Source organism: Gymnodraco acuticeps, unplaced genomic scaffold (genome assembly GCF_902827175.1).
Source record: "Gymnodraco acuticeps unplaced genomic scaffold, fGymAcu1.1, whole genome shotgun sequence".
NCBI lineage: Eukaryota > Metazoa > Chordata > Actinopteri > Perciformes > Bathydraconidae > Gymnodraco > Gymnodraco acuticeps.
The window spans coordinates 3,285,125-3,303,480 of NW_022992126.1; the positions used below are offsets into that span (position 1 = coordinate 3,285,125).

General features: G+C 41.6%; 1 protein-coding gene across 2 annotated transcripts; it reads left to right on the forward strand.

The window, feature by feature from the left end:
• The first annotated feature begins 6,156 nt into the window (after positions 1–6,156).
• pane1 (proliferation associated nuclear element) lies at positions 6,157–17,163 on the forward strand. Of its 2 annotated transcripts, none has more exons than XM_034203253.1 (6): positions 6,157–6,841; positions 10,444–10,520; positions 10,793–10,891; positions 12,094–12,173; positions 12,396–12,487; positions 16,189–17,163. In XM_034203253.1, the coding sequence occupies exons 1-6, from the start codon at positions 6,788–6,790 to the stop codon at positions 16,336–16,338; spliced, it is 552 nt and encodes a 183-aa protein (XP_034059144.1). In that variant the 5' UTR covers positions 6,157–6,787; the 3' UTR covers positions 16,339–17,163. The 2 variants fall into 2 exon arrangements, with proteins under 2 accessions (XP_034059144.1, XP_034059143.1); XM_034203252.1 differs by having other exon boundaries at positions 6,776–6,975.
• Positions 17,164–18,356: the final 1,193 nt, after the last annotated feature.

Sequence of the window (18,356 nt, forward strand, 5' to 3'; positions counted from 1 at the left end):
GCGGGATTTGACGCTCATGGAAGCACGGCATTCGTTTGTGTCGGCTGCCCTTAAAGGCAATGTGAGCGTCCATTCCCATTGGATAACGGAGAATTGTACACCCGGAAGTAAGTATTCCTCTTACTGTCGATTGATTTTACAGTGATATCTGCACTACTCATCGACTAAAAAACACCAGATTATCCTTGTTAATTACACAACATTGATTGGTTTAAATTGTGTGCAATGCTTCTTCTTTTTTTCCCCTTCGATTCGGAGAAACAAATGTTTTTTATGAGTAAAGGATGGCAGAAGACACTACACTACCCAGAATCCCCAGCTATCGTTTCGACTACACCATGTGCTCTGTTTGACAAACCCCGTGATAGTCCTCAAGCTCTCCGAGGGTTACGCCGATTCTCGAACAGCACTTGAAATGGGATGGAACCATGCACGGCAGACTGTCCAAAACTGGATTTGAACGGGTCCACCGCGTCCCCCCCTCCCCCACCCCATCCCCAGAACTACACATGCTGGCTATTCTGTTTCGCAACATGTTCTCTATCTATGGCACGTCTCTACTGGGAGTTGTAGTTTTAAAAGACGTTTTCGTATTTCCCATAATAAGAAGTTGCCAATATTAAACTGTGTACATCCCTGGAGGTTTAGGGGATAGGAAACACTCAAATTTAAAACATATAATTAATAAATGGGTGAAAATTGCTTGTGCCCATAATGGGCAGCATTAATATATATACACACATGCCAGCTAAGGTCAGAAGAGCTTTATTTAACAGCTGGTCTTATGTTTGTGACCCCTGTTGTTAATTGATAACATTACATTAATTGATAAGCCTGAAACATGCACTTGTCAAGGTTCAGAGGCAAATTTTGCAAATATGGCAGTAGCCATCGATCAGCTTAAAATAAGATATACTTTATTGATCCCAAGTTGGAACATTTGGCCGGAGATGAAATATCTACATACATCTTATAAGAGTATAATACATTATGTATAATATCAGTTAAAATAAGTGCTTCAACATAGTTAACATTGCTGGAGGTATGCACAAATATTGATAGATGTCTTGTAATGCACTATTGAGGAACCTGTGACCCAAGTTTTTCATTCAATGCAGAACTACACCATAGTTGTGTAGGCCTATATGATATGTCAATAAACCTTAGAAAATCTTGAAAGGGATGTGCAAAATAGTCATTATATACAGTCTTTAATTAACTATTAGTAGAGAATAACGAGTAATGAATATACTTTATAGGGATCCTATTAATATCTAATAATAAAAATAATGAAATTCAATAACATGCTTTAACCACTAGGTGTCCCTTTATATCAGCTGTGCACCTTTATGGTGTAAATACAGCCTATCTACCAATTGGATCAAATATAAAAGTCAGCCGAATTAGTGTTGATACTGCAAGGAGACGTATTGTGTGAAAAGAAATGTAAGATGTTGTTTAATGGCTGATATATTTATAATCCACGTCACGTTTTCAGTTCCTCATGTTTGTCTAAGTCTTCTCATCAGGGCTCTATAAATACAAAACTACGGCAGATATGTAATATTTAATGCAGCCGAACCGTGTATTACAATGCCGTTATGTGATGACTTTCAAAGAGAAAAGCAAGCACACTCGGAATAAAGTATTTTTTTTTTTTTTTTTAAATGTTCGGTCTGTTTCCGGTATTTGTTAATGACGATGTGCTGTGAGATTTGAGACTGAAATTGCACAGGGGAAAATAACGTAGGCTATCTTTAGATGCGGATTTTGTTAAACTAATATGTTTGCGCTGTGGACCAACACTATACATTGACGGGGAAGGGGGTAGCAATAAAGATAACACCATTAAACTGTTACACAACATAACAGAAATAATATCGATAGCAGCGTCCCTAGCAACCACCTTGGTAACAATGAAAACGTCGCGATTTCCTGAAGTAATCTTCGTAATAACTAGCAAACTAAAGATCATGTACATCCACTGCACACATAATCTGAAATAACAACTCATATTTCTCGCATCAAATGACATCAAAATGCTTTTTAATGGCCAAACTAACTTTAAAATTGGCATTTTCCACCGAGAATAAAACGAAGTTCGGCCATGTTTTCTTTTTCTGCAGGGAGAAATTTGAAGATCACGTGACATAGACGCCAGCCATTGGAATGAATAGTGAAAAAAACGGGGTTTGTCAAACAGAGCACATGGTGTAGTCGAAACGATAGCTGGGGATTCTGGGTAGTGTAGTGTCTTCTGCCATCCTTTACTCCGAAAAAATATTTGTTTCTCCGATTCGAAGGGGAAAAATACAAAAGCATTGCACACAATTTAAACCAATCAATGTTGTGTAATTATCAAGGATAATCTGGTGTTTTTTAGTCGATGAGTAGTGCAGATATCACTGTAAAATCAATCGACAGTAAGAGGAATACTTACTTCCGGGTGTACAATTCTCCGTTATCCAATGGGAATGGACGCTCACATTGCCTTTAAGGGCAGCCGACACAAACGAATGCCGTGCTTCCATGAGCGTCAAATCCCGCCGCAGATGGGAATACATAGCAATCAGTTGAAAGCTATTTGCGTCCCTTTATGACGCTGAAGGAGCCTAGGAGCGTCACAACTGGACGCCACGGACACTGACCAAACGTCGCTTGATTGATTGAAAAGTTTATTAACAGCTTGTATATTGGGTACAGTACAGTACAGCTCAAAACATACAATTGTTAAGGGGATGCAGACCAGAGAAAGACTTTCGTCTTGTTTACATCAGGGTCCCCCATTTCCAATTCATCATGTCATTTAAGACATATAAGACATATTTGACATACAGATGGCTTATTTACAATTTACATACAGGTGTTTTTTTACATACAGATTGCTTATTTACAATTTTCATTTTAGATTTCGTTCTAATACATCCTAACCGGACATTTAAGACCCCGGCCACACAAGGACGAAAACGGCTAAACGCATAGGATTAACGCAAACGCAATCTCAAACAAGCTTCCGTCCACACGCAATAGTTATCCGGATAGTGTCTGCCCACACGAGACCGCTCCGTTTAGCTCCAACCGCTGGAGAAGCTGCAGTACATATGCAGGAGCCTGTACGTGGCGCTGTAACTTCCTCCACAAAAGCAGCGAAGAAGCATGGTTGTCATGGTTGCCCTTCTGTTTATTCTCCTCGGTGGGGGCCGAGGGAACCGGGCAGAGTTTTTCGCCAGTCAACGTGTATTAAAGTTTAAATCTTCTGACAAAATTATAAAAGTGCCGGTCAAAGATCTTCTTTGTTATTTATTGAGCTTTAAAACAAATGAATAACGAATCTATATATTATAATAATAAAATACACGGAGCCTCTCTTGTTCCTCCCTCTCTTCGGACAGCGCGCCAGTGTCTGTTTCATGCAGCAGCTGATCCAGTAATGAGTGACCCGGCCGACAGTAAAAATAAACATATTTATATCTAGTTTAGGTAGTTTGAGAGGTAATAAATAAAATAGCTAAGGGTGATGATCGGACTTGAAGTGTGCGTTTTACTCCGTTCACCGCCGCATCACAGCGGGAGGAGCTGCAGGTGAGCAGAGCTGCGTGTCTCCGTCCTGTCAGATTAGACTTCACTCGCGTTTATGTCCATATTGAGAGAAAGATAGATAATCTGAATTCAGTGTGCAGTTTACTTTGACGCGGGGGTGAGCAGCAGAGGTGGGGAGAGGTGTGGCTATTGCCTCATCATTATCAGAAAATGATCGTATAGGGCGTACACACGGAGCCGTTGGACCCCCCAGAGCGTTGCGTATGCCGTTCTATCCACCTTGGGACCCGTTATCGTTTACGCAGTCGTTTAGTGCCGTATTCGGTCGTCCTCGTATGGCCGAATGGTCTATATGACACTAAACAGTAACGCAAACGGCCGTTTTCGTCCTCGTGTGGCCGGGGCATAAGACATACCAAGTCTACAGATATACAGTTAGTAACAGAGTCTAAAATGCGAGTATATACATAGATGGGGGGGGGGGGGGGGGATGGGGGAAGCTGTCCATTGAACGACAGGTTGAGATTTGTACCATCACCGGGGCCAGTTTTGCAATGCTCTCCCCCGAAGGTGCTCTTTAAGAGAGGTTTTGAAGGTAAGTATAGTTTTACTTTCCTTTACAGTTGTGGCAAGAGCGTTCCACCTTGATGTGGCATAATTGCGAAACGTGTATTCCCCCTTTTTTGTGCCAAATCTGGGTTTCACATGATTTGTGGAGCTCCCTCTGGTGTTATGATCATGGTATTCCTTGACCTTTGGGAAGAATTTTGACATGTACATGGGTACCATAGAGGTGTAGTGGATCTTGTAGACCAGTCCCATTGCAAGTAGCTGTACTCTGTCGTCTACTCTAAGCCATCCTAGGTTGTCAAAGTGGGCAGAGGTGAGGTGGGTTCTAGATGAAAGGTCAAGCAGTAGTCTGACCAGTTTATTTTGCCAAGTTTTTAAGCTTTATTTTTAGTGCCTTGGAGGTGCTATGGTACCATGACGTGCAAGCATAGTCATAGTACCCTTGAATGAGTGCTCCTGCCAGAGTTTTCAGGGTGTTTTTGTTTACCAGAGAGGAGATCCGGTATAGGAATCTAGTTCTTTGATTGACTTTTTTTATTACATTGGATGCCATTTTGTCACAGGAGAGGCTCCTGGACGCTTAGGGAGTGAGAGTGTGTTGGCCTCAACGTCGCCCGCTCTGGCCCCGGGAATGCATGTGACTGTGGAGGCTTCGGTCTCTAAATTCACGTGTTTTTTGTTTGTTTTTGTTTTTCACCATCTGTCAATTTAAATGTAGGGTTCTGCCACCAGGTGGTGCTACTGTTACCTCACCTCCACTTTAGACAGATATTTGTACCTGAGTGGGTATCCAAACTGTTGGACAGACTCTCTGAAGAATGCCAGTGTAGTAGAAGAACAGTTGTCATGTGATGTTCCAAGGTACATGATCTATATCAGGGAGACACAATCAATTCATTTATTTATTTTTAAAGCTGAAAGGAATACTAATAGCGGTCAGATTATTGAAGTCGGAGAGGTTTGGTGTAGTAGGCCTACATTATGTGTGGATTTGCTGTTAACTGGATAAAAACATTAGCATTTCTCATATGTATATAAATGTGTGTGTGTGTGTCTATGGATTTTTAAGTATTGTAACACACCTTTCTGGAGAAGCCATCAATGCCTCCAAAAATGACAATGTTGTAAAAAGAAAAAAACAATTGAAACATATGCATATGTTTAAATAAATCCCAATATTACTTACAAAAACGTATCCTGACCATAGCAATGGCAAATAAACACAACATTTAATTTCTATCTATATAATCACTTCGAACTTACCGGATAAGTTTAAATACTTGCAAATGTATTTGTGAGTTTGCAAATCTTTTAAATGCATTTGTGGATGGTGTTTTACATTTACAAATCAAATATTTACACACAAATTATTTTTATGTTCACACAAATAATTATGAGACATATCTATGCTTCTCAGCGGGTGTCTCGCTGAGTGGGGAATATCTGTTAGATACGTGAACGGGTAGGTGGGGACCTGCGGGTTTCGCGTTATGCCCCTTCTGAACAGTCACCCAGTCTCCCTGCTGCTCGGGAGTTGCCGGGGGATGGCTAAGAGGAGCTACATTTTGCCGGTCCGCACCGGCTAACATGGGCTTTACTGAGTAGCTGAGTTACTTTCTAAGATGCGGAGCCGGGCTTCTATGGCTATGATTCCCGCCTCCAACCTAACAACTATACTATATTTAACACATGTATCGGTACCAGTAAAGGAGGTAGGGAAGTAACCAAACATGAGACAGTTAGAGCAGGAAATAACACCCGAGGGTGGGGAAAGAGCCATGGCTAGCTATCAAGCTAAAGTAGCTACTGTTAGCAAACCCGAAAAGAGTGTAGCCAACTGTGGAGTTACAGTCGCTAAGAGAAGGAGAGTTGTGAGTGCTTAAGCAGTAGTAACGTGTGATTACAACGTCAGGCAGTTGCCGTGATCAAGAGTTTTAAAACGATCGATTAAGTTAAGATAATAAGCTATCAGCAACAGAACAGGCACACGGGATACCCGGAGATGACAACAACAACAACAACAACAACCGGAAGTTACAACATGCTTACCGTGTAGGATCTAGCGCACATTTTCCTTGAAAATGAAAGATTAGGTCATCGTCTTCAGCGTCTTGTTCGCCATGTTGTAAACACATTTAAAAATAAATAAAAAAATGTTTACAAAACAATCAAAAATAAATAACTTTTACAATTACAATAAATAACAAATATGAGTTTACAGGTCCATAACCATTAATGATTTGTAAAGGGTCGAATGTTTTAGCATTAAAATAGAACACATTCATAAGAAAGTATGCAAAACTGCCTATTTACATAATATTGGATTCAAAATATGGTCTAAGCGTTGTTAATGTTGCAGCTAGGAACTACAATAATGTACTGCTCAGTGGCTTAATCCATTAAATGCATAATAACACAGTAGGCTAGTGCTAAAATATGAAATACATATCTGAGGTATGTATTAACTAAAGCTTTTTAAATAAATGTGAATTCAAATGTATCATTTTTAACAGATATGTGTTAACAGCTGTCAGCTGCATTACATTCCTAAATTCCTGATGCAGCGTTTTGCTCCAGGAGTAAAGTCTGTACTTCCGATGCTTCATCACGGCTGAACTGTGAAACCCCCAGCAGCCTGCAAGGGGCGCAAAGCTACTGCCTGTGGAGGGAGAGCGTGATGACGTCAGGGGAAGAACGTGATGTCAGACGCACGTTCAGAAAAGAAGCGCGAGTGAGTATGAAATGAGCAGAGGATTTGTTTACAACATTTTATTCAGAACAGGGATTGTTTTGAGTGTTTACATCAGGATGTCTTTGCTGAAGCCCTTTAGTAAGCTGCCTGGTTTGAACGCAGCGAACATCCTGGTGAGTTTGTGTTTTATTATAGCTTTAAATGTTGTGTTTTAGTTGCTCGCGATGACAGGACTTAAGGTGTTTAGTAGTGATGGCGAGACGAAGCCTTATGAAGCTTTGAAGCTGTCCAGCCAATTGGTTCGCAAAAGGGTTCATCTCATGAGGCTTCATCATGGGCTTCATTTCAACCTATGATTTGAACACAAACCCTCCTGTTGGTCAAAGTGTGTAAAACAGGCAGATTGGACATCTCAACAGTGTGCTGTATCTCATACCGAGTTCCCAATGAGTAAAGCCTTAGAATAACTCTAAACAACGAACATTAAATCATATCTTCATGTCAACAATATTGTTTTTGAATGATTGTGAATGAAAAGCCTAAGGAGGCTGGTAAAACATTGCAAAGAGGGATTTGCATTCATTCATAAACTTAACCATGTTGTAGCCTGAGAAAGGCTAAACCATATCAAAGAATACATTTATTAACTACATTATCCCATTTAGCTGTAGCTTTTATAAACAACAAAAAATACGTATTGACCAGTTGTTGAACCAGAGACCCTGCGGTCATGAGTCAACTGCTTTCCAGCTGAGTCACAGCCCACACACTGAATCTCCCTGAAAACACTGCACCATATTTATTCCTGTATTTATTCATGTTTGTATTCCTACATTTATTTATGCTTGTATCTATTTATACTTATGACATGTTCCGACCTCTATATAAGTGAGGGTCTGAGCTCTCTTGATTCCATCGTGTCACCGGGCCCGGGTACAGGAGGGGTAATATGGTTCTTATTATACATCCATGGGTATGAGCGTTGTGGTTCAACCGATCTTAATCGCTTCCTGAAGCAGTCACGTGGTATCGACAGGCAGCGAGGCTTCGTTTGTCATCGATGACGTCACTGGCCCAAAACGATACAAGCCTCGATACTATGGGGGTTATTCCCTATCTTTATTCAAGAGCGTGGTATTTAAATTTGAGAGCATACTTTATGTATTTATTTCCCTCAAACCCTGTCCTCGCACTCAAATAGTGCCTGCTTGCACTTAGATTTGCTCTGCTTGTGCTCAAACTGTACGCTTGCACTCAGATATATTGCTGTTTACAGATTTGTTCTGCTCTCAGATTTATTCTGTGCGCGCTCGAAACTTTTGTGCAACAATCCTGTCAAAATCCCTCAACCAATAGGAGGCCAGGTGTCCTTGCGGGTGCGTTCGCTTTACTTATTACAGCGTCCCGTAAGGGCGGTTACTCTTTGGTTTATAAACTCCCGCCCTCCACGGCTTTATAACATAGCATGTACTTCACTTTTTTGATTTACAACTTGTTTTGGGGGGGGGAAGCACAGTTAGTATATATATACCAGCACCTTACATAATAGCTACGTTCAGTGGCGTACTGGGACTAAAAATCAGCCCGGGAATCTCGACCGGTCCTCGTTATCGCTAATAAATTGTCAACGGGGGGAGGGGGGATTGCTAGTGAATTTTCCGACCGGCCCACTTCTTCCTCCAGACTGTTGTTCTGCTCCAGCACTGTTGTGCTACGGCTTGGTTCGGCCCGACGCGAAGCGGAGTGTCGACAACCCCATATTGTATAGATATTCGTATATCACGGCCTGAAGTGAGCAATTGCATTTATAAAACGGTTACCACGTGTGGCTGGCAATGTGAAAGAAAAATACACACTCCAATTTAAATAGTTTTTATTATTAAATAATGATGTATAAAATAAAATAGTCCCTCCGTTGCCTTCTGCACAAAACATAGTGCGAGGTGGTTGCTATGCAACAACAATAACAGCTAGAGAACATATTAGACGTCGTTTAGGTGCTTTTTTTTTCTGGAGATAGGCACTTCTCAATCCACTCCTCCATAGTAAGGCCACCCCGGAGGTCGAAGTTAACCTTAAATGTTTCCATCTTAAGCTTTGTTAGTTAGCCTAGTTAGTTAGTTTCATAACGGACGTAATGTAACAGTTGTAACGGTTCTCAGACGCGGAGGGATACTGATTTGTGAAAAGTAACTACAATTATACCCGGGATATACGCTCATTATATCACGGCTAAGAAACATCAGATTGCTTGATTTGAATTTTATAAACATATACTAACTGTGCTTACCCCCCCCCCCCCCACAACAAAAAAAGCCGTGGAGGGCGAGTTTATAAACCAAAGAGTAACCGCCCTTACGGGACGCTGTAATAAGTAAAGCGAACGCATCCGCAAGGACACCTGGCCTCCTATTGGTTGAGGGATTTTGACAGGATTGTTGCACAAAAGTTTCGAGCGCGCACAGAATAAATCTGAGAGCAGAAAAAATATGTAAGCAGCAATATATCTGAGTGCAAGCGTACAGTTTGAGCACAAGCAGAGCAAATCTAAGTGCAAGCAGGCACTATTTGAGTGTGAGGACAGGGTTTGAGTGAAATAAATACATAAAGTATGCTCTCAAATTTAAATGGAAGATTTAAAGTGATGTTTAAATCTTCCATTTAGGCCCCGCCCACTCGATTGGATCGGCGATCGGTATCGGCCGATACTGATTCCGGCGATCGGCCCCGAAATTGGCGATCGGAGCATCCCTAATTGTTGTTGTTGTCGGTGTCAGCTGTGAGGGGTTTCCGCGAGGTTTGGCTTTATGAAGCAGGCACGCAAACGGTTACGTCATGACGCAAACGATGATGCAATGACGCAGCACCAGTCGGACTCTGGGCAGTGTGAAAAGAGCCGGAGCTAAACCGAAAAACCGGTTCTGAACCTGAAAAGCTCTAGCACGGAGCTTGAACCGGAGTTGCGTTGGTGTGAATGAGGTATCAGTATCGCCGCTCCGGGGCTCGCAGCTCACGCGTGTGCTCCACTAAAACCCCCCGCTCATTGCTTCCAAATCGCGCATGTTCCGTGTTGTCCTGTAGCAGGCACCTTCGATGTCGGGGAAACAATCTTCAATACTCCGAAAAGAATCCCACCAGACTCCTTTGCCCCTCCAACAGAGGGATGTCCTTGTCCTTTTTTCCTTTTCGTCATTTCAAGTGATAAAAACTCTCGATCTTCTCTGGAATTATTAATATTTTTGGACGCCCTCGGCTCGAGTTCAGGGCGTCCCGAACTGAATAAGGCCGTCAAATGACGGCAAGACGCCCCCCTGGCGGAAACACTGATTGTACTTGATGTGAGCAGAATCTGACAACCTTTCTGTACATACATGATATCTGATGAAGGTGTATTCTCTGTCAGATGAATAAAAAAATGGTGTCTTTAAATTATAGTGGGTAGAATTAAAGTTGCACACAATGTATAAACTGAAGCAAAGTACCAGCAACTAATTAAGTATATTATAGGCTATTGAGTTAATTTCAACAACATATTCAAGTACATATTGAAGGACATCTTCAGTAAATCCTGTGCTGCTTTAATTTGAATCACAGTGTCATATCATCCAGCTTTGTGCTAACATGGTTTGTTTGTACTCCAGTTGGTGGAGTGTGAGGAGCAGTTTCAGAAGAGTTTAGCAGACGCTCTGGTGGAGGAGACCGCCGTCACTGTGTATGTGTGAGTACTGCTGCCTCCTTTTAAATTGCTCTGCTCAGACACAGTAAATGGTCAGTGATCACACAACTGGAACCACCATCTTCTAACCCTTATTATTATTTAAAAAATGTTGTATATGCTAATGTTTTGATTATTGTCAATGCATTGTATTTTTTAAATCCTCATACACTCGACCTAAATTGTCTGATGACATGAACACATCATAAACGTCTGTATGATTTATCCTCTGTTTGCTACATAAAAGGTGAACATATTCATATTTTACCCATCAGGAGACTAGCTAAGAGTCTGCCTCTGCCCAAGGAGAATGAGGAGAGCCGACCGAGGATAGACCTGGTGGTATTTATCATCAACCTCACCTCAGAGCTCAGGTAACTTTCACATCCTCCCATATTTATATTTGAATCACCTCAACACAGAGGAAAAATATCTTGTACCATTATGTTTTCAAGGTTAAAGGTCTTTAATTAAATACAATGAAACAGTCCAATATTTGTTTCTTGTCTCCTGACGTCCCAAACCAGACAAAGAAGTAATCAAAGTGGTAACACACATTGATTGCTGTGGATACTTAATTTCTCTCAATGGCATTTAGGCGCTGTTTACACGGGAACGAAACGGGTTGTATCCGCTACTTTTCTCTTTCATATAGCCCGTTCGTTCACACGAGGCCATAACGGAACCGCGGAAACGGACCCCTCAAACGATAACGGGTCCCAAGGTGGGTAGATCTGTGGACAGAACGCTCTGGGGGGTCAAACGGCTCCGTGTGTACGCCATATCCCCGCCTCTCCCCATCTCTCCTGCTTACCCCTGTGTCACCCGCGTCATTGCTGATGTGTTTCGCCAACAACAACAACAACCAAGTGTTTCGAGCCAGGTATCTCGCAGGACAGCGCACCCAGCAGGAGCCTCCAGCTAGATTTGATCGATATGGACATAAACGCGAGTGAAGTCTTATCGGACAGGAGAGAGAGATCAGCTGCTGCGGAGAAACTCTGCCGCACGGTTCCCTCGTCCCTTGGAAGAGGCGGAGAGGTAGGTGTTTTTCATCTGCTGGTGGACTACCGGAGATATTTACAGCAGGAGCAAACGCTTGCCTCGGGGAGGGAGAAAAAGAGAAACAGCCAGAGCCCTGGCCCCTGCCTCTCCCCACCTGTGCTGCTAAATCCACCGCGGAGAATAAACAGAAGGGCAACCATGGCAACCATGCTCGGGAAGTCTTCTTCGCTGCTTTTGGTGTATTTTGTGGCGGAAGTACAGCGCCACTTACAGGCCCGGCATATGTACTACAGCGTCTCCAGCGCTTTCGAGCGGTCTCCTGTGAACGGACACGTTAATTGTGCCGATTGCGTGTGAACGTAAGACTTTTTTGATATCGAATTTGGTTCGTTTTCCTTTGCGTTCCCGTGTAAATGGGGCCTTAAAGTCATTTCAATGATAAGATAAAGGCTTCAATTGTCTGTAAATGTACCTTGAAAAGGCAGAATTTTACTTGTTAAAAGCTGTATGAACCCTGAATAGATTATATTGTAACTAATCGTTTTACATGTATAATGTTGTCTTCTTATAGTTTCCAGTCAGCAGAAGCTTCCCTGAAATATTTGGACCCTGGATATTTACTTGGAAAAGTCTGCTTCATGGTTACTAATGGTACGTCGACGGGTTCAGTTCTTAGTAGAAGTGTTTTCCTACTCTCTTCAGCTTCTTGAATCAAATTTTAAGTTGGACAAAACAGGAACAAAAGATGTAACATGAAGCATAGATCTATCACTATTATATGTACCTCATGCCTCCCTTGGTTGTTTCTTAAACGAGCGGCCTTTCTGTGTCTCAGTCTGACCCGCCGCTCTGTCATGAATCTGTCTCTTGTAGCTCGTAACGCGTCAGTGCCGACCGAGCGGCTGGACGCTGTCAGGAAGCTGGCTGCAGCGCTGCACTGCCCCTTGCTGTTTGCAGAGGATCAGGTTTGAATCAACCTTTCACACAAAGATTTATGATGGTTTAAACTGATTCATCATTACAGAGACAAATGTATGTGTAGAAAAAGGGGAAGACAGATTTGAACAATAGCCAGGAACAGGATATATTGCAGGGCTCGACATTAACGACTGCCCGATGGCCCGAGGCAATCTAGTATTTAGCTCGGGCAATGAAGCCTCACCTGCTGGTTTCCCGATCGGGCAACCTATTATGGCAATTGTGGAGACGTGTCAGTGCCTGACACAGGGTTCCCGCGGGGTCTTAAAAAGTCTTACATTTGATAATCTGAATTTAAGGTCTTAAATATGACCAAAAAAATAAGAAAGGTCTTAAATATGATTTAGAAGGTCTTAAAAATGATGGGATTTGAAAGGTACTTCTGTGTTGCAATCGCGTCTAAAATGTGTTTTGGGGAAAATGTCCGGGCTGCAAAGTAACCAGTACGGTAATAGCCCCAACAATTTGTATTGAAATAAATCAACATGGAACCAGTAATCACTCACTTTGTTTCCCCCGGCCCCTTATCGGAGAACACCCAGCTAGTAACCTAGCAACCAAGCTTCTGCTAGCGGCAGTCAGAAACTCATGTCTCTTCGAATCTACTTACAAATAAATATGGGGAAGTGTAAGTTCAACCGTATTTGGTTGGAAAACATTGAATTTAGTGCTTGGTTGAAACCAGTGGAGGGAACGTGTTTGAAGCCCGCTGCACCTTTTGCAAAAATAAATTAGCGTTTGTTTTGCTAATGTAGCGTTAGCTAGTGCAGAGTTAGCTAGTGGAGCGTTAGCTAGTGCAGCAGCTCCCGCAACAACACCGGGGGACCTCCGGGCGACGTTTGGGTCTACGTCAACCCTAAAAGCGGAGGTGCTGTAGACGCTAAATACCGTAGCTAAACACCAATCATACAACAGCAACGATGAAAGATTGTAGCCAAGGCAGCAGAGCTCTGAATATCTGAATATATGAGCTCTTGTTACTCACACACACACACACACACACACACACACACACACACACACACACACACACCACACACACACACACACACACACACACACACACACACACACACACACACACACACACACACACACACACACACACACACACACACACACACACACACTAGGGCTCCACGATTATGGCAAAAATCATAATCGCGATTATTTTTGGTCAATAATTGATATCACGATTATTCATTGACTTTGAAAACATTTAAAAACTTTAAAACAAATAATAATTTGAACAGTATCTTTTTAACTGTTGATTACCCTGAACGTATAATTCAACTGAAAAACCAATACAAAAATAAATTAAATAAATGATATATTTAAATAAATAATATCAAAATAATAAATACCAATAAACAAGATCAACAAATATTTTGGAACGCACTTCCACAAGCTACTAAACATATAAATATGATAAATAAAAATAAATTAGACTAAAATTAATTAGATCAAATATGTTGTAGTGCACTGTCACAACCTAGCAAAGCTAAATAATAGTTTTTTTTCGATTATGTTGTTTTTGTAATTGTGGCAGGCCAAAATCGTAATTGCGATTTAAAATACGATTTAATTGCACAGCCCTAACAACACACACACAAGCACACAGAGACACACACATACACACTTTTTGGCTAACACAGTTCTGTACTGTTATGCTGTTATGTTCAGTCATTATTCTTATGTTGAACATGAATACATTTACTTTGTAAGTAATTATGGGACAAGAGAGAATGCACCAGACAGCATCTAAGACCTGCAAAAATCTAAATGTTCTAGGGGGAGGCCCCCCAAACACTTCGTGCGACATTTCGTCCGCGCGCATTTTTCAGGGCAATCTCTATTGGGCTCAGGGCCATCTGTAAAATCCTTAATTTCATGCACTGATGAGGGTCTTTAATAGTCTAAAGAAGACAAAGTTATTTTATTAGGGCCGCAAATTAGGAATATCGTCTTCATCTATTAATCTGGATATTATTTTCTAGATTTATTTAAAAAAGGTATTGAGGGATGGCTGTTATCATTTCCCCCAGATATTTAGTTTGTCTTAGCAACAGTTTAAATCTCCATGATATTCAGTTTACTATCATATACAACAAAGAAAAGCATCTAATCCTTACTTTAGAGAAACTATAGATGAGAGTAACAAATGCGTCACTTCCGGGCAAAAATAACGTCTCCACCCACTTTTGGGGGAAAACAACGCTGTCAGTTGAACGGCGGACAATACAAATTCTGAAGTTTTTGCCAATCCGATCAGAAATGTAAGAAAACCGGAGGTTTTTGGATCTTCAAAGAGCCTGATTCCAATGGCCAGACAGGCAAACAATTGCATTAAGCCATTAGAAATCAACGATCGGCTTGATATATGGTTAAATATAGCAGTAGGCTATCGATTTTCACAGATGAGAGTAACATCTACGTCACTTTACGGCTCCGCCCACTTTTGGGGAAACAACGCTGTCATTTGAATGGCGATCGAGCCTGAAGCCACAGAGCTCTTCTGCTACTGTCCTTTCTTCTTAGAGGAAGTACAGAAACACTGAACTCTTGATTATGTTTAATGTTTGAGGTTCAATAAACGACACGGCAGCTTTTTGGCATGATAAAACTATTATGTTCCGCCTCGCTCATGAGAGTAACAGCTGGAGAAATTACAGCCTCGCCTACTGATTTTAACTTAACCATATATCAAGACCGATTGTCGATTACCAATGATCGAATGTAATTGTTTGCCTGACTGGCCATCGTAATCGAGCTCTTTGAAGATCCAAAAATCCATGGTTTTCAAAAAGATTTGATCGGATTGGCAAAAACTTCAGAATTTGTATTGACCGCCATTCAAATGACAGCGTTGTTTTCCCCCAAAAGTAGGCGGGCCGTAATTTTTGCCCGGAAGTGACGTAGGTGTTACGGCCCGTCCACACACAGGCATGAAAAAAATCTTTCAAAGCTTCGCCCATTCACTTGAATGGGGTGACGTAGAAGATTTTGAATCTTCGCCGAACTGCATTGTGGGGAGCGGAGCATGGCTTTGCAAGCATCGTGAGCATTAAAAGTTGAGCAATGTTCAACTTTTGATGCTCCCGATGCTTTCGAAGCTGGCATCAGCCAATCAAATCATGTTTATGCAAATCCCGCCAGTACAAGCGCTAGCCAATCAAACCGCGTGCAAGCTGGGAGAGCCAGACCGCAGTTCATTTCCTCATATTCCAAACGAGAAATTACGGTAGCAAATCACCCGGTTCTTTACGACCAGAACTATTTACCGGGATACAAACCGGAGGAACCAGGCATGGAGGGAGGTGGCAGAGACAGTGGGTGAAACTGGTAGGTTTTCGCCTGTTTGGGGAGTTTATATCCAGTTTACTTCGTTTTAACATTGCTATTGCTTTGTATGTCGGGGGCGGGAGATTCATGTGATTGGTTGTTGGTCGCGTTGGTCGTAAAAAATCGGCAAGCTTCAGACATGCCCAGCATCAAGATTTTTCAAGATTTTTTTCATGCCTGTGTGTGAACGGGCCGTTACTCTCATCTATACCCAGCTACATGTTTCCATGACAACAGACAACAGTATGACTGCATGCTATAAAAAAACGACGCCATTTCGACACATCTTTTGAAAGTTTCTCCGTAGTGTTTCTTTGAAACTCCTTTGTGATGCTTTCCCCTCCAGACACCAGACGGTGTGACCTACGCTACAAAGCGGCTGCTGAGCATCCTGAAGGTGTCGGCTGGTCTTGTTCCCATGGCTACCGCTCTCTACCTGTCCAGCCTGACGAGCTGCACCGTCCCCCCCGACATCGACCAGCCAAGCTTCGATTAGCTCTTGTTTTCTTTGGAGGGGTGTCTCTCAATTTTTAGTTTGTTTCATGTATATGTATTTGTGGTAGCCAAGAACACATCAGCATGGTTTTTTTAATCCGTTTCATTTGACATTCAATGTTTTTGCTTTGGCTTATAGCTGTGGCAGCTTCATGCAATGTTTCCCTAAAGTGCAGATCATCACTGCTAAATCTTACGATTCATGCTGGCACACATTACTGGGACATTTATATAAAACATAACCATTGTTAATGTGATCAACACGTGAAGGTATTATTGAGACTGTCAAAATGCATCTCTGCAGCCAGTGAACGGCCGTTAACGTTCTTTTACTTGAACTATTTTAATCAATACAGTGACCTTTTGAACTTCAAACGGTTATCTAATGGACTGGCTAATAGCTACAATAAAAGCCTTTTTCTTTTTTGTTTAATGGATCTGTTAAAGACTGCACACTCATAGTACTGGCACACTTTTTGGCAGATTACATCTCTTCTCTACAGTTTCCTGGCTGTGCTCCACTGTCATTTCAGCACGGCTCCTCTTACCTTCAACCTAAACAGAGATCTAATCAGACTGATTGTAAACACCTGTGTGTGTGCAGGGCTTTACATCCCACTGTGCTGTGGGATCTGCTGGTTTTTGTATATCAATGAGAACATGATGCTGCACAGCTTCATTGAAAGCATCGTATATATAATTATAATAAAGTACAGTATGATTTTTATGTATATATTCTGTAATATATGTGTTTTTATGGTTCTATTGCTTCCATCAGGTAAATAGTGAAAATACAAGAAATTAAAGATGCGTTTGAACAGTAAAAGACTAGTATTTATCTTTATTATTCTGACATTTGGTTTGAAAAGTGCTTCTAGAGCAGCTTTTTGTTTTTTAAAAAACTTTTCTGGCTCTTCACTTTCTTCAGTCATATTCAAGAACAGGACAAACCCCATTTGATAATTATTGTATTTGAAATGTAAATGTTTTATTACACTCTTGGATTGTAATTTCAATCTTAACTATACTACATTTGGTGACTCAAAAAACTAAATGTTAATGATATAAAAAAATGATATTTTTAAATATATCACTTTCCATCATACATGTTAGCAGCCCACGGGGGAGGCAGCGGTGTCTCCCCCAGGGTGTGACGAAAGGCCCTGTGCCTGGTGTCACGTCCACATGCATGCCCTAACGTGCAAACACACACACACACGCTATTAATAGTTGGGTTATCATCGTGGCAATTATCTATCAAACAACAAAACATTGTTGTTGCATGAAGTCAGAAACTCTGAGGCACAAGGGGTCAGGATGTGAATGACAATGATAACCAAAATATGTTTCACCTTCTCCATCATAAATAGGCATTTGATTGGTCAACCAAAAGAAAAGAGGTCTGGTGTCTACATTTGTAAGATAGTGGCTATTTTGTCAGTTGAAGTTTCAAGGAACAAAGGGAGACGTTTCAAATGCAGTTTGAAGTTTTGCTATCATATTTGAGTGTGACAGTTTTAAGCACAACAGACTTTAAGCTAACCCTAACCCAGTGAATTATACATTAACCATTTCACCTATGGGTTCAAACACATTGCAGAGAGCTAATGATATGTTAATGAGCCATCATTAAGTTTGTTAGCAGAAGCAACAGGGTCATACATTGGGTCAGGTTTCTAAGAACTGAAAGATAATACTGTGTGAGGCTCTTTGGGGACATTGCTGTGTTAAGTGCTTTTAAAATATATATATTACGTGTGAGTTTCTGTCTGCATTTGTTTGTGAGAGCTTTTTGTGTGTGTCCACAAACTTGATGCTAAGAGATGTAGACTTGACCTCATCTGCACTGTCACTAAGGCAGCAGGAGCTCAGTCTGTGGAGACTTGGCATTGGAACAGGAGGTTCCCTGAACAGACCAAAGTAGAGAGTGTGGACTGGTTCTTAGAGGGGTCCCAGTTCAACTCTTGAGCACTGCCGTGATTCCCTTTAGCAAGGCACGACCCCCTCATTACGCCCTGG